Below are 17658 nucleotides of genomic sequence, written 5' to 3' on the forward strand. Positions count from 1 at the left end.
AAAAAAACATTTATAACGCTACGTAACCTGTAAACAAAAATAACAAACAATTTTTTTAGAAACAAAAACACAAAACACAAACATATTTCCCATGGCTTACAAATTACGTAAATACTCAATTTATGTAAGCAAAAGTAATAAGTGTAATTTCTTTCTACACTATGTCTGTAAATATTAAAATATTCTGATTGCATTTCCGTAGTAAAAAGCGCTGAGTGGTTAAGTTAAAGGAATTACAAGGCGCGGAGAGCTATGAGTGAAATTTACCTCTTAACCCCACATAAACGTAATCCTGCTTTGAGGGGAAGTCATTTAAATAACGTACAGAAGCTGTCTCTTGAAGACGTTGGATATTACATTTGTAAACAGAAGTTAACGTGTTATTTGCGAGTTACTTCATAGGTAATAATATGGGGAACATTTGCGAAAACATTAAGATAGGAAACTGGTTATAAATATTAAATACGCTATATTATAATTAATGAAAACGGCCAGAAACATTCCCCCGTGTGTACTTTATTCATACCTGTGCTAATTTGCTGCATTATTTCATTTTACTTATTAACGAAATTGTATGAATGAAAAAAAATCCAAACTGCAAAATAAAACAATATTTTCGTGTTTTTGAAGCACGGAAATCTGAAAACAAGCTTTAGACAATTATTTACATTGTTGCATTGCTAATTTAAGTTTATTTCTTTGTCTTACCAAACTAGTATAATGACACGGACGTAGTTATTTTTGTGAAAATTTTACAAGCTGTGGAATTAGTGTAGAGTGTAGAGGTTTATTTAATTTTCTCAGCACACGCTATTCTCAAAGAACTGCTTACAGAATATTAAGATTTTGTGTAATATTTTTTTAAAATACTCAATAATATGTAAGTACAATAGAATAATTGGATAAAAAATCGGATGGCAGTTGAATTTCTAAAATAAACACGAGTAAAACGTAATATTATAATTGTGTTAAAAGAATAATAATATCAGCCCTGTATTATATACTTGCCCCCTGCTGAGCACGGGCCTCCTCTACTACTGAGAGGGATTAGGCCTTAGTCCACCACGCTGGCCTAGTGCGGATTGGTAGACTTCAAACACCTTCAAAATTCCTGTAGAGAACTTCTCAGATGTGCAGGTTTCCTCACGATGTTTTCCTTCACCGTTAGAGCGAACGATAAATTCACAAAGAATACACACAGGATTTTAGAAAAGTCAGAGGTGTGTGCCCTTGGGATTTGAACCTGCGGACATTCGTCTTGGCAGTCCGTTCCACAACCAAATAGGCTATCGCCGCTTTTAAAAAAATAAACATTATTAAATAAAATATATCTTTGATAATGTCAAATAGGTGATCAGAAAAGTAGCAAAATATTGTCAACAATTATTTGTCAACACTGTTTATTATAAAATTTAATATTTATATTATATTATAAAGTTAAACATTATGTTGAAGCTTTAAGCACGCACTTACCTTACTCAGCACGTGGCCTCAGATTAGAACGTCAACACAAAGGCTTTCAGACTTTTATCCGCCCCGAATGTTAAAATACTTGCAAAGAATAAGGAAGTAGCAAATATGACATATCGTTCAATGTAATTTTATCATCGGTACTTAAATATAATGAAATATTTATTGCTATGAGTATAGTAACAATAATGATGATAAACCTATGTTTATCATTATATATCTACCTATATATGGGTCAACTCCTGGACACGGTTCTTGAGTCCACCAATCATGAACTACACACATGATTTAACGTTTAGAAACATATATTTTTTTAATCATGATTTTCCGAGATATGACCCAAGCCGGCAGATTGACTAAAAATCACTAAGAACTTACTGTAAATTAAACATAAGTGTAGGCATTAAAATTCGCATGGCCGTCACGTATAGTATATGACCAGAGTGGTTGTAGTGCGAGTGGTCGACATGCTTGCTTGCATTAAGTTGTAAGACATTATGCACCAGCGCGCAGCGATGCATGACCACGCTTTCTCATATGAGCAACTTATTATGCACAGTTTTTTTATAGCTCCCAACACAATTTTCCTGTACCGTGTTCATTTCAGGTTGACTCAAATTAGCTCGCATGAATTAGGGTTTTATGAGCGGCATTCACGGTGCTGCGGTTAGATTTCACTTTGATGTAAAAACGAGTTTTAGGTGCAGCAGCTCGTCTCTATTACCGCGTACTCAGATGTGTATTTAATTGCATGCTTTTAGTGGCTCTTAATACAGCCTAATTTTGAAAAATCCACGTATGTACCGTTTATGTTTGCTTATAGATGCATGGATATACATCTGCAGTTCGCCACAAAAGTAGCTGGACAATTTAAAAACTTCGAAACGCTTCTATATATTTACTTCAATCGAAATATTCGTTTTTCTTTATTTAAAATAAAAATAAACCTTTTAAAAATTATTTCAATGAAGAAAAAAGGATTGTTGATACGGACACAAAAGTTTATAGGTGCCTAGCTGACCCGACAGACGTTGTCCCCTCTTAACTATGAATTTGCAGCGCGCAATCTGTCAATCGCTGACAGTTATTTCAAACAATTGAAGTTATATAAAATTAATATTTTCGTTAAGGTGATAGCTTAAGGTCCATTTTCATACATTTTGTTTCACCTTTAATCTGGGTAACTAAACAAGTATTGACAAGTAAAGAATTTAAATTCACGTCTAGTTAGTGATTAGTTCTCGCAGTTGAAGAAAAAACGTAAAAATAATTAACATGCATGGATATTTCGGCCTTTAAAATTTCGTCGTATTAAATTTTAAAGGCCGAAATATCCATATATTAATAACGTTTTTTCAACTTTTAAATTATCTACAAAATGAAATATATGAACTATAACTTAAGTTGTCTTATATTTTCTAATTTTACGCGCAATCTTTTGAATTTTTTCTTTCATAAGATCCTTCTCCTGACAATAACAAACACAACAAAATCAAATAGTGAAATCGGTCTAGCCGTTCACGCGTGATGGCGTGACCAAGGGAAATATGGATTCATTTTTATATATATATACTTAGTCTGGCCATAAATACTGTTACACTTAATTATAAAAAAATATTACATTTGAATTTCGAATCTGTCATTTTTATACGATTGTTCATTGTGTTTTCTCATTTTGGCGCCAATACATTGTAAAATATTTTGCGATATTAAAATGGTGTGGGGTGATAAAGAGAACCGAATCGCTGTGATAGCATTACACAAAGTAGGTATGGAGCCAAATGCAATTTTTAAAACTCTCCATACACTTGGTATTAGTAAAATGTTTGTGTACCGGGCTATTAATAGGTACAATGAGACCTCCTCTGTTTGTGACAGAAAAAGATCTGGCCGTCCACGTAGTGTTCGTACGAAAAAGGTGGTCAAAGCAGTAAGGGAAAGAATTCGAAGAAATCCTGTCCGAAAGCAAAAGATTTTATCTCGGGAAATGAAGATAGCACCTAGAACCATGTCGCGTATTTTAAAAGATGACTTAGGACTTGCAGCCTATAAGAGACGCACTGGCCATTTCTTAACTGATAATTTAAAGAAGAATAGGGTGGTAAAATCGAAACAACTACTGAAGCGGTACGCAAAGGGAGGTCACAGAAAAATTTTGTTTACGGATGAGAAAATTTTTACAATTGAGCAACATTTTAACAAACAAAATGACCGTATTTATGCTCAAAGCTCTAAGGAAGCTTCCCAATTAGTCGACAGAGTGCAACGTGGACATTATCCGACTTCAGTGATGGTTTGGTGGGGTGTTAGCTATGAAGGAGTGACTGAGCCATATTTTTGTGAAAAGGTATCAAAACATCGGCACAAGTGTATCAAGATACCATTCTTGAGAAGGTAGTTAAGCCCCTTAACATCACCATGTTCAATAACCAAGTATGGTCCTTCCAGCAAGACTCGGCGCCGGGTCATAAAGCTCGGTCCACGCAGTCTTGGTTGGAATCGAACGTTTCGGACTTCATCAGAGCTGAAGACTGGCCGTCGTCTAGTCCCGATCTTAATCCGCTGGATTATGATTTGTGGTCAGTTTTAGAGAGTACAGCTTGCTCTAAACGCCATGATAATTTGAGTCCCTAAAACAATCTATACGATTGGCAGTGAAGAATTTTCCCATGGAAAGAGTGCGTGCTTCTATTGATAACTGGCCTCATCGTTTAAAGGACTGTATTGCAGCCAATGGAGACCACTTCGAATAAGCTTTTTATATTTTTAATTGTTTTATATTTATGTATTAAACTGACACACTGTAAAAGTAATAAATGTTATTTGCAGTTAACAATTTTCTTTTTTCTTTATTACAATATTTATGGCAAGACTAGGTAGATTTGAAATTCTGCATTTGTATAGCTACTTTTGTGGCTGATTGCTTTGCTGGTTGATTGGCTGATTAAATGCTGTGCAGCATTTGACAAATAGAAAAAAAATATAAGACAGCAAAATTTTAATGAGACTTGAGCATTTCCCTTGGACAACGCTATTCAATATATTTTGGACGTCGTCGATTGGTTTTAAGACCGGTGAAATATAGGTGTAGCGACAACGTCGTACATAATTTCACGTACTTAGATAAGTTGTGCCATGTACGGCACGTACCACATTAGTATATAAGCATATGACATATTGATGACCCCGACGTGATGTAGGTATGCATGCATTTCACTCGTCCCGAAAATGAACGGTGGAAATTAGGTTTTTCCTCGCAAAAAAAAAATAACCTGGAATTTCAAAGGAATAAACATTATTGTGTTATATTACCGTATTGTAACCTCCGACTGATATGGAACATGTAAACTTTACAGTTACAAATAATAAAAGCGAAAAATTATTACGTAAAATTATTTTAGCTGGGACTATAAGTAAAGAGGTGGTGCGAAAGACGAGTGAGTCCAACATTTGTTTGACTAGTTTCCTTAATAGAACCCTTACTATAAAGGAAATATATTACTATTAAGGGCTTACTTAACTCTCAAAAACATTTAAATTCTGCCATTACTTTTGAAACCCCTAACAATTTACCCCATTTGCATTGTTAATAATTTTCCTCGTGGCCATAAAAAATATTCCCTCCTTACTTAAACACAGTAGGGTAATATTATGAAAATTAATAAATAATTAAAAACGCCTCTAGCTACAGAATGCGAAATAAGTTGGAGTGCAAAGCCGCACGACGCGACGCGACGACACGCCGCGCTGCGCCATATACCTACGTAGGTAGGTATCTAAGTATAATATTATTTGTGAGAGCTTTGTTTTCAATTTATTAAATGTAGGTTTTTCCATCTTGTAAGTTTCTAAGTATCTACTTAATATTGTATCTTCTTCTTCTTTTCCAGCCTTCTTCTACCCAATGCTGAGTAAAAGTCTCTTCCATATTTCGCCAACTAGTGCGGTCTTGGGCTTTTCGCATCAAGTCCCACCCAGCCGTCCGAATTAATTTATTATGGCATTAGAACTTAAACATTTAGACATCAATAAGTTGATCATCCAAATGTTGATACGTAGGTATAAGGGTTGATAAGAGGACGACTACAAATAAAATCTCTACATAAATTAAAACTAAACACAGATTATAGATAAACTGACCTCATTCTAACCTTTAGCATCGTTTAGTACGTTTTCAACAGCGACTTATAATTAAAGTTACAATGTACCATTGAGCCTAGCCGTAAATGAGTCAACTTAATTAATGTTTACTACGCCGAGCAGTAAGTATTCGTTGAAACAATAAAATCTGAAGGGGAGAGTACCAGGAACCCTTCCTTTACATTTTGCAAATAGGGGAAATATTATATTAATTATTGCTCCCATCTGCCGAAAGAAATTATTAACTAGATAGGTATAAGTACTTATTTATCTAACCTAAGCATGTTTTGCTTCATGTAAGGAAATAACCAATTTTATAATTGGTTATTGCCTTACATATTATTATCAAGGCTATACTTACTTAGATCTGTATCTTTTTTTTTATCACGGGGAAATGCGTTTAACGAGTTCTGCCGGACTCGCCGGTATGAACCATCCTACTGACTAAAACCCCGCCATTCGGCTAACTTACTTATATTATTATCTTCGTATTCAATTTGAAAAATTTAAGTAAGTACCTTTAATTACGGATGATTATGAATACAAATGATTTTAAATTATTTTTATGGTCATGATTATAATTTATGTATTTTCATAGGTAAACTGCGTTATGTCGTTAGGTAAGTATATACTAGGTGTTGCTCGCGACTTCGCGCGCCTGAAATTCTTTGACGCTACAAAAATACTAAAACACTGTTCATAGCGCCGCCTGTAAAAAAACTGCGGCATGTAAAACAATCTGTTATTTTCGATGGGAACTAATTATTCTTGTAATGACACGCATACATCACGCATTTATCCCTGAAGGGGTATGCAGAGGCGCAACCAGGGCACCCACTTTTCGCCAAGTGTGTTCCGTCCCATGATATGATAGGGGGCGAGCCTATCGCCATATCGGGCGACAAATTTTAGACTCCGGGCTGATACTGAGCAGAAAAACCCAGATATCAACTTTCCTGACCTAGGATTCGAAAACCCAGGATCTCAGAGTGCTGCCGTACCGCGCATGCAGTACAACTACGCCACCGAGGCATTCTTATAATAACGGTAAGTAGTTAATCTTACCGGAATAAATAGTAGCCTATGTGCTAATCCAAACTATCTGTCTGCTATAAGTATTTCAACCAAATAATTTTTGCACATCTACTTTTTACAAACATCAAAACATCCAAACATTTTCCCAAGATTTCGCATTTTTAAATTATTTCAAACAAAAAAATATAGTCTGAGTAGTCTATTACAAATAATAGTAAAATTCTATGAGTAAAATTTAAACAAAATCTTTGTAGGTTGATCTGTGATTCACGAGATGATTATATGGTCATTCATTCTATTTCGTACTTCGTTCGTTCCCATGTGTCAATTGTCATTTGTCACTGTCACATTGTAATTTTAAATTTATTCACTCCAAAACCTACAAACATACACCCGGAAAAGTAGAGTTATTACGCGTTATACAGAATTGGAACTTTAATTTAACATAATAATTACCCTAAGTATAATGCGTTTTACAATTAAAAAAACAAGCTGCAGTGGAGAACGCATTGGATTATTGTCTGGATTTATAAAGTCGCCAAACACAACAATCGAAACGCCAACTGCCGCTCTATTGACCCAGGTTAGTTTGATCAAACTGATAAATACTTATTTTCCCAAAAAAAGGAATGAACTATCCTCATGAATTTAATAAGTATCTAATTTATATACAAAGATTTTGTATCTCTGATTTTGCATGATAGTTTTCCAAATACTTTGATACACGTGCATATTTCGCATTGGTTACAAGATACATACTTTATTTGACGCAGTCAGACAAAAGTGACCGTCAGACGGCCTTGATAACCAGTCAGATGAGCTAGAACGTCACAAATGGCACATTGTTTAAACCTGTTTGCTAGCAGGTAAAAAGTCAACATTAAAGCAAGTGTGACTGTATTTATAAGTTAGGTACTTCTTCCAAGATCTTAATACAATTTATAATAATCTGCACCATTATTAGACTTCTTTCCATTGACTATTTTGTTTCATTACAAGTATTAATTCTCATACTAAAATGAAAATATTCAGCTGTTTAAGTTTTTTCTTGCATGATATTAATAGTATAATTTTTATCCTCAGGGAGGCAGTGTTGCCCACCTCACTGCCGATGTCCTATCAAAAGTATTCTCAAATCCGCAATTACTATGGATGCCGTTGTCAAGCATGGCTCACTTAGAAACAGGTGTGAAGGCACAAGGACAAGGCATAGCCAAGTTTGTGGCATTACCTGAACATGTAGTTTGTTCAACATTCCATAATATGAATGAGGAAACACCACAAGGACATTTTGAATCAGAGAAAGTACCACTGTGGACTCGAAATGGAAAGAAAATGATTACAGCTGATAGGTAACATTCATTTTAAAATTATAGATTTTTGGCTAATTGCAGATGCTTGTGTAAAAAATTACACATGTCTTATATTTATGTGATGTTAAGATAAAAATTTCTTAAATATTTTATCACATACTGCTAATAGGAATATATATTTTTTTCAATCTTGGGTCTATTATTAGTACCCACCTACTACTATAAGTCTATATACCTATGCTGTTTTGCTTTAAACACAAATAAGCATTGTTTAAAATAATACCATAATAATATACATTGCTAAAATATATTACATATTGGGAAAATTTCAGATATATGGATATGATGGAAGTTTTCAAACCAGATATATTTTTGGCGATTGCAGATGGACACACATCACTTGACGAAGGGCACAAAAGAATTGTCAAATCTGTTAGCAGGACCTGCAACATGTTGGATGTGTGTGTTAAACGATATAAGGAGTCCAAGGAGCTTCAAAACAGCTCCCTTATAGGTATGTAAAAATAAAATATAGTTGGATTTCAGCTATTATATAAATAAAGACATGATCGTCACTGCTAACAATCAATGGGTTAAAATTAGAAACTCAGTGAATAGTTTTAACTCCACATTCTCGAAAAAAATTAAAATCAACAAAAACTTTGGAAAAAAACCCCAAAAAATCTGATTAGCACATGATTTGTAAAAGTGCAATCATGCTGTTTAAGGTAAAGAAATATTCAGTCAACATAATAAAATCAATTATTGATGTTTTTCTCACAGACATATTATGGTAACATATGGATTAAAGACATTATTCATAGTCATACATTCTTAAAATAATGGTTGTATGTGGTTATGTTTGGAGTCATTACACAGTCTTAAATTGTAATCACTGCTGTTCAAAACAATTATTAGATAAAAACTATAAATAAAAATAATACTTATGTTGGCATTATTTTTGGATTCCATCTAGCCTGATATTACAGAGGTACTGGTAATAATAACTAGAATGGTGTTATATATTTTGATAAGATAGATGCAGTGTTATCTACCAAAACAAGGTTTACTTTTATGATATTGGTCTTGCAATTTTATCTTTTTTTTATTTTTAGAACAGTCAATTAATAAGAATATTCAATGTTTTTGTTATTAAGATTATAAAGTTTTATGAATTAAATCAGTATATTTTATTATTAATTCTGATTCAATTATGTATTTATATATCAACCCTATATTACATACTGTCCCACTACTTACTTACCTTAAGGTGCAATGGGGTGACTTCATTGCCACAACAAAGAAAAAACCCTAAATGTTTTTTGTTTTTTTTTTTCTATTTTGGCGTTCTCTATTCTGTAGTCTTTATAATTGAAATAAAATTTCTTTATAAAGTGTCAAATATTTTATATTTCCCTATAATCAGGTGTGGTGGTCGGTGCTGGTTTACCAAGTAAATGTGCCGAGTGCATACAACAGATTAAGAAGTATAAGAATACATTAAGTGGAGTTGCACTACAAGGGATTACAGACGGAACCAAAGAATCATATAAGGAACCTATCGAAAAAATTGAGAACATCTTCAAAAGAGTTGGGGTTAGAAAACATATTTATAATTATCATTATTGTTATGCTTATAATTCAATTATCTTTTGAGAAATACATACAAACATACATAAATCCAGATTTAGTAGTCTAAATATTGATAGAGATTTTATAAGTTGAAATGACATCAGAATTTACTTCCTGCCCATAATTAAGCACAAATTAAAATATATTTAGTATTAACACAAAAACGTTACGTTTTTATGACTTATCAAAAAACATTTCCTTATATCTTGATGACTTATAACATAATAAAGTAAACCAAAATTATTAGTAAATAATATGGCGTGATTGTTGATGTCCATAGTAGATAATAAATATGTAATCGAATTGTGCTTCATAACAATGAATCATTCATAATAGAAGTCATAAAAATCATTGTAGATATTATCTGCAAAAAGCGCTAATATCTCTTCATTGGAATTTCACTAAACGGAATTTTGTATTCATTAAAATTTTAAACAACTTAAAAAGAGGTCATAATTAAACGTTTTTTTATGTTTCGTACTTTATATCTGTTATATGCTCGTATATAATAATTAAAATAGTATATCAATAATAATTCAACAATATAACCAGATTTGTAATTCTGGCATTTGAAAATGAAATCATCTTTATTTCAGGATGCCGTACCAAAGGATTTAGTTCGTATTGCAGAAGGCTGCTGGAATCCAGCTATAATTGTAGCTGCCATAGAACACGGCTGGGACGTGTTTGGTGGTTCATACCCTCTTGAACTTACAAATGCTGGGCATGCTTTAGTTTTAAATTATGATGTCAATCGATATAGTGGTGAAGCTTGCGTGTTGGATCTTAATGATACGAGGTAGTGATTTTTATTGTTATACAGGGTCATTTTGACATTGCTCTACTAAATGGAACCACATACTCATCTTCACCTTTGCTGACACTGTGCCAAAAATCATCCATTAATAACGAATATTTTCACCAAAAATCCTGGTTTTAGTTTTCAGATTTTTTCGCCATTTTGTAGTTTAATACGAATATAGCGTGTGCGTGAATGTATTTCCGACTGAAAGTATGATGTTGCTGCTGCGACAAATTTTTTTAGAGTAGTAATAGTGGCATTAGGGCGCGTAAAATTAAAATTACTTTTTATTAATATTTATTTTGTTCGAAACTTACACTTTTTTATTTTACATCTACGGCTCAAGTAACTTATTGTAAAGTGTTATTTTCACATTGATAAATTGTGGTTTCATTAAGGAACGCAATGCCAAAATGAGCCTGTATGTCTTACATGGTCTTAACAAAACCCAATCGTCGCTAACATATGAACACAAAAGAAAAAAACTGAAGTCTGTTGCTACGTCATGTACTCGTGAAACTTATATTTGGATACATATTGAATTAACAAGGAGCAAATTATTATTCAATCCAAAATCAAACTTTGAAGTTATGGTTTTCCTCACAATATTACAGTAATCATCAAAATGAAGTCCACTCAACATAGGCCTCCCCTGGTGAATTCTAGACGGACCTGTCAGAAGCAGCTGGAATCACATTGTTAGAGTAATTACGATTTTATTGGTTATGATTATAAAGTTCTATTTAATTTCCAGCTATAGAGATGACTTCACGCCAGTATTAACTGGATGCAAATGCTTGACCTGCAGAAAACACACTCGGGCATATATACAACATCTTTTGAACACTAAAGAAATGTTGGCGTCTGTTTTGTTAAGCATGTAAGTTTGGTTGCTTATATTTGATTCATTTTTAGAATCCATGACATGATATATGTATGTCTAAGTATTAACAACCTTGAATATTATTTAATTATTGTTTAGGTTCTATGACTTGACATAATTAAAAACCTTGACGATTTTTGGTAAAATTATTATCCATCTCAGTTTGTCCCGTGGACCACGGAGGTTGCAAAGTCTTTGAACCATTGGAAAAAAGTTATAAAATGTAAACTGACATAAAATCCGCTAAATAATCACTACTATTACAATACAATATAATTAAAAGACAAGACTTGAGTATTTATTACTAAACATTTACACTATAGTAATGTTCATGATTTTCTTTTTCAGACATAACATCCATCATTATGATCAACTGTTCTATCACGCTCGTCAACACATCGCCTCCAACACGTTTTCAGTATTCAAAAGCCATATAACAAAACAATATGATGTGGCTAAAACGCCATATATGAATGGCAAGCATGACTCCGAAATGACAGACATAGAACATCTAAAGAAGAAAGTCAAAATTTCTAATGAAGATATTATCAATGGCCATAATATAATGAACGGTATTGCCTAACAGGCAACATTAATGAGAAATAATTAAGTATTGTGCGAGTTATAATCTCAGGTTTGTTTGGTCGACACCAAATTGGGGTCACCCGCAGTTTGAGATCTGGCAACATTCCGAATGCATTTATTATGTAAGTTATATAGGTGTCCCAAAATTTACGCAATATCTACGTTTTATGCAATTTGCGTGGTAACTGGTCATCATCATCTCAGCCACAGGAAGTCTACTGCTGAACATAGGCCTCCCCCAAGGATTTCCACGTCGACCTGTTGGAAGCGGCCTGAATCCAGCGACTTCCTGCGACCTTAGCCAGGTCGTCCATCCACCTTGTACTAACCTAGCAGTGGTAACTGGTAAAGTCCTGGGAATAAAAAATGCTGTGTAGACAGTGACTATTTAGAGTTATTAAAAAGCTTATTTCTCCAATTTTTCAAGGTAATTTACCGTATATGGGATATAATATTAAACTCATATAATTTATTAATTCATTAAATTTATCATCGAAGCGGCGATAGCCTAGTTGCGAGTGGAACGGACAGCCGAAACTAATGTCCGCGGGTTAAAAACCCAAGGGCACACAAGTCTGGCTTTCTAAAATGATGTCTGTATTCTTTGTGAATTATCGCTTGCTTTAACGGTGAAGGAAAACAACGTGAGAACATCTGCATACCTGAGAATTCTCTATCGGAATTTTGAGGGTGTGTGAAGTCTACCAATCCGCACTAGGCCAGCGTGATGGACTAAGGCCTAATCCTTCTCATTAGTAGCGGAGGCCCGTGGCCAGCACTGGGATAGTATAAAATTAATGACAACTTTTAATTAATACATTTGATATGTATTTAATTATATCTTGCGTAAATTTTGAGACACCCAATATTTATTAATGGTAATTGTATTTATTTTGTAAGTGACATGGGAGATTACAAATAGCAGGTATAACTCACGTACAAAAGGTTGTTGAAAGGCACCGTGGTTTGTTTTCTGCCCTCAAGCAGCAGTGTGTCAATACTAGGAAATTTTGTACAACTACTGTTTGAAGGCTTAAGGTTAACTGTGGATGATGGTTACCGTCAGACAAATGTGTCATCAGTAACATCATTTCAGAGAAAAGGCAAAAATGAGATTTAGAAATGCAACTACATAAATTAATATTATATAATAATAAACCATGCAGCCTTAGAATGAGCCAAAAAACGCGACTCGTAAGTTGATGTTTTATTTTGATGTTTGTAATTGATCGAGAGACCAATGCCGTCTGTCAACCAATCCGAACCAACCTCGAAAAACTACATTGAGTAGTGTTTTTTTTTGTTTTATGGCTTTGAATGGCGAGACGAGCTTGCCCTTCACTGGCTTGCTTCTATGGTAAGCGATACGACCGCCCATAAACAGTAGAATCACCATTCAACACCTTGAATTACAAAGTATTGGAGTATTCCACTGCGCTCGCCATCCTGAGACATGAAATGTTAAGAATTATTATACCTTGTCCAGTAGTTACACTGGATACAATGTCCTTCAAACCGGAACACAACAGATACTGCACACTGATGCTTGGCGGCAGAAATAGACATTGAGGTGGTACCTATACAGGCGAACTCTTACATATGAGAAACCACCAGTAGTGTCGTGTTTCTTAAGCACATTGATAACCTTTGAACACGTCATTGCCAGATCTCAGGCAATATTAAGTTTGTAATTACTTTTAAGTAAACAAACCAATGATGTAGGATAATTTATTTTTGTGATAAATCACGAATTAGTTTAATGGAAGCCAATCATTACCGGTAAATTAATATAAGGTAACCACATTTTCAATTCCTAAGTATTTATCGAAATAAAACTAGATAATATCGGATTTTAAATTTTCGAATACTTCGCAGTCTTTATGCCGCCATCCCCTCCTGGAAATGGAGGCTGCAGTTTCTGAAACATCGGGAGAAAATTAAATACCAAAAACTAGCAATAAATCTAAAAACTAGTTGTATTTCGATGGCCTACATTTGAGTAAACGGAAGATACGCTTAGTACCTACTTAATGCATGGGTTGAAGGGAGTAATCTAGGAATCTAATTGTTTCAAGGATAATATGTCAATCATTATTAACTGGATTGATGTTTTATTACACAAAATTCGTGTAAGTTGTTCTTTATATGTGTAGTTGATTGGAAGTATAGTAATACAAAATATTTTCGATCACTCAGAAGATAGTCACAAATGCTATGGTTGTTATTGTTATAACTGAGAGGTGACATAAGGAAAGGATTTAGTCAGGTACTTACTTTCACACACTGTGGCTCCTATATCTGGTTTGTACTGCCACCTATAGTTTGTGCACGTTACCTATTATGGCGACCAAAATAGTTTTTTTTTATTGTAATTTAACAAAATTTTGTTTAGTTTCGCAGGTTTATAATAGTTATGGTTACTTGTTTTAACATATTGGCGGGAGGGGGATGAGGTTCCGCTATTTGGTACATAGCTAGTCCTCCTCTGCAAAAATAGTTGAGATGGTTAGAAACCATCATTCAGGGTCATTTTAACATTGCATTAGTATATGAAACCACATACTTATCTACTTGAAAATAACACTTTACAGTAAGTTACTAGAGCCGTAGATGTAAAATAGAAAAATGGAAGTTTCTAACAAAATAAATATTAATAAAAAGTGATTTTAATTTTACGCGCCCTTATGTCATTACTACTATTCTAAGATAATACCTCGCGGCCTCCACTTGGTACTTTCAATCAGAAATAGACTCAAGCACACGCCTTATTCGCAGTAAACTACAAAATTAACAAAAAATTGAAAAACTAAAAACACGGATTTTTGGTGAAAGTATTCGTTATTAATGGATAATTTTTGGTGCAATGTCAGCAAAGGTGACGACAAGTCTTTGGTTTCATTTAGTAACGCAATATCAAAATGACCCTGTAAATGATACTAAACCAGTTTTAATAGGCGGGTAGTCTATGGGTTATACTTACAAAAAGGGGCTGGTATCCCATCGTTGGATAGTGAGATTTAGACATATAACTTTGTTAATTTAACTACTAATTATATGTAGAAATAATTTATTTTTTATTTTTAAGTTATGAGATTAAAATCCTATGGGTATGTTTTGTCTTAAGTGTGCTAAAGAAAAACAAATTCCAAGTGTATGTCCCACAGAAATAAGCAGCATTTTAAAAATGTACCATAATGTTAGATTATTATATGATTTTTTTTCTAGTTAGGTGTAGTCTGTTATACATCTGGTTGATTTTGATAAATAAGTGTCTAATTTATTTGAAACAACATAATATTTTTTTAAACTTAATCAAGTTTCTGGATTATTTTGTCTTTTACATAGATAACTAGCAGTGCCCACACCTACGTGGATTTAGATCCAAGTCTGTAAGAAATACCAATGAAAATTTGAATGTCAAACATATTGTTTCTCTTTCTTATTAGTTACTGCGCTCGTTTTCTAATTAGTTTAAAAAAAAAAGTAATGAACTGACACGTGAAATATACGACTATTATATTATGTATAAATATATAGCTTAAATATCGGAAACTTTGTTGCCATTTATTGCGAAGTAAATACTATACACGCGTAGCTATTTCGTGGACTAACAATGTAGGTATGTTCGAATTTGTATGGGATGATTCGGTTGTTAGATGACGTAGGTGTCTGATAACTAATATAATATATTGCATTGCGCAATGCCTAAGTCCTCTTACTCTTAAAATAAAGCATAGACAGTTTTTCAATAAAAAAAATCATAAATAACAAAACTAACAACGAAATAACATGATTATTATACTGAAAAATATTGGTTAAGGCAAAGTTTGGAATTTTTTCGAAACAAATGTTCCCAACATTCCCGAGGCTAGGGTTGTAATTTTTATTATAAATATTGTGTTTGCGGTTCCTCCCGCGTAATATATTATTGGTGAAGAGCTAAATGTCACGTGTGTTTAATATCGTAGAAGGATTTTTTTACCCAATATTTAATTTCTTACTTACCTTTATCGCACTCTAAGAGTTTCAATTCCCAAGAAATCGTGTTTAAAAAAAACCCTCATACAGTGTTGCTGGACCATGGACCTAGGACCTTTTAGTTCATAGTCATTTACATTTCTACTTGTCCAAGGTCGTGTAACATTTGTTTGAAAATGTTATTTGTTTTATAAAAACGAGTCTTAACATTGTTTATATATATTACACCTCGGCAAAGACTTACCCCCTTATTCATAAACGTTTTTTATCTAAGGACGGAGTAAAGCTGTGATAACAAGCTTGTTTCTCAGTGCCCAACGGCACTGAGAAACAGACATAGGGCCGTTGTGATTGGTTATTATTGTTGTATTTCAATATTAGCCAGTCACAACGGCCCTATGTCTACGCACTGCGAAGACTGCCATGCCGTCAGCACTGAGAAACAGACTTGTTATCACAGCCTTACTCGGTCGTTAGATAAAAAACGTCTATGAATAAGGGGGTTAGATGACATATATAAAAATAAAATTTGTATCCTACAACTATTAAGCCACATATTGGAACGTCCCAGCATACTCATCATACATATATTTCGAAGTAAACGTGTCAGCTAATGTTAAAGACCAAACCGCCTACTTTTTTATGTTTTGTAAATGTTATTTATACGTGCATATTATTTAAAATATATAGAAAAAGTTTTTTATACGCTGACATATGTACCGCTACAGAAAGCGATTTAATTTTTTTTTTTATATAATAAAGTAAAAAATATGGAAATCCGGAAAGTTAGGGCACTGACGGTAGGTTTCTATTGATTTTTCTTTTTATTAACATTGATGCAAAGTTAGAGATTGCGATTGTGTGTTGAAATCTGCAGTGAATATTAGTTTTTAGAATTTATTTTTTTCTGTTCTACATCTTGTTAGATATAGTTTGCCCATTCTGTGACACTTAAGAAGTGTTGCTGTTGTAGCTCGTAAATAAATTTTGTGATAAATTATTTGTTAACCAAATAAATAGATTTATTTAATTTTCTCATGTTTTCACAAACTGTTTTTGTGTGTACTAAGATCATTAAGAACCTATTTATCCAATAATTTGCGGCACATTATTCTTTATATGTATATTAAGTTGCAAAATGTACAAGGAATGCTGACCTCATGTGAAATTTATTTGTCCGAAAGATAATTAAATATAAGTTAAAGTGGACTAAGTTGTTTTTATTTCAAACATCTAACACTTTTAGGTTGACATACTATTTTATTTTACAACTAAAAAAATTAACTTTGACAAATTAATGTTTAGACGGATTAACGCGCTTCCATAACGATAAAACTAGTAGGCCAAGTATTGTAAGCTAGTGTGCGTGACAGCTGCGTCATATGTGGTCTCTACGTATTTCTCTTAGCCTTTGTGAAGTGCAGAATGATACCAGTTGTTGCACGGTTTCCATAAAAATGCGAAGAAAATTCTTCATATAATATAAAAAAAATAATTAACTGGAAACAGAATATTTAATTACTCAAATAATAATTTCAGGCTGCAACTGCGTCTGCTATGTACTTCTCTGAAAGTTTAAGAACAATATAAAAGAAGCTCCTTGAGTAGCGTTTAGTGTACAGAAAACAAAATTTTGGTAAGACAATATTGTAGCTCGAAATTAAGAGCAGTTACGTCTGTCTATCCTTTTAAAGCCTGTACACATGAGGCGAAGGCTATATAACCCGATTCCTGCCGGCTTACCTTTATGTAGATTCTAATTATAATCACCAGAATTATATGCAGATAGCATTTAGGCACATCCAGTACTAATATGTTGT

General features: G+C 33.4%; 1 protein-coding gene across 1 annotated transcript; it reads left to right on the forward strand.

Moving 5' to 3' along the window:
- Nucleotides 1-6998: 6998 nt before the first annotated feature.
- Nucleotides 6999-15679, forward strand: LOC115446792 (queuine tRNA-ribosyltransferase accessory subunit 2). The gene is made up of 7 exons (XM_030173591.2): nucleotides 6999-7228; nucleotides 7729-7997; nucleotides 8291-8472; nucleotides 9385-9554; nucleotides 10187-10389; nucleotides 11147-11272; nucleotides 11624-15679. Exons 1-7 carry the CDS (start codon nucleotides 7112-7114, stop codon nucleotides 11856-11858), a joined length of 1302 nt encoding a protein of 433 aa, XP_030029451.2. The 5' UTR covers nucleotides 6999-7111; the 3' UTR covers nucleotides 11859-15679.
- The last annotated feature ends 1979 nt before the right edge of the window (nucleotides 15680-17658 follow it).

The sequence above is a fragment of the Manduca sexta genome, chromosome 25 (assembly GCF_014839805.1).
Source record: "Manduca sexta isolate Smith_Timp_Sample1 chromosome 25, JHU_Msex_v1.0, whole genome shotgun sequence".
NCBI lineage: Eukaryota > Metazoa > Arthropoda > Insecta > Lepidoptera > Sphingidae > Manduca > Manduca sexta.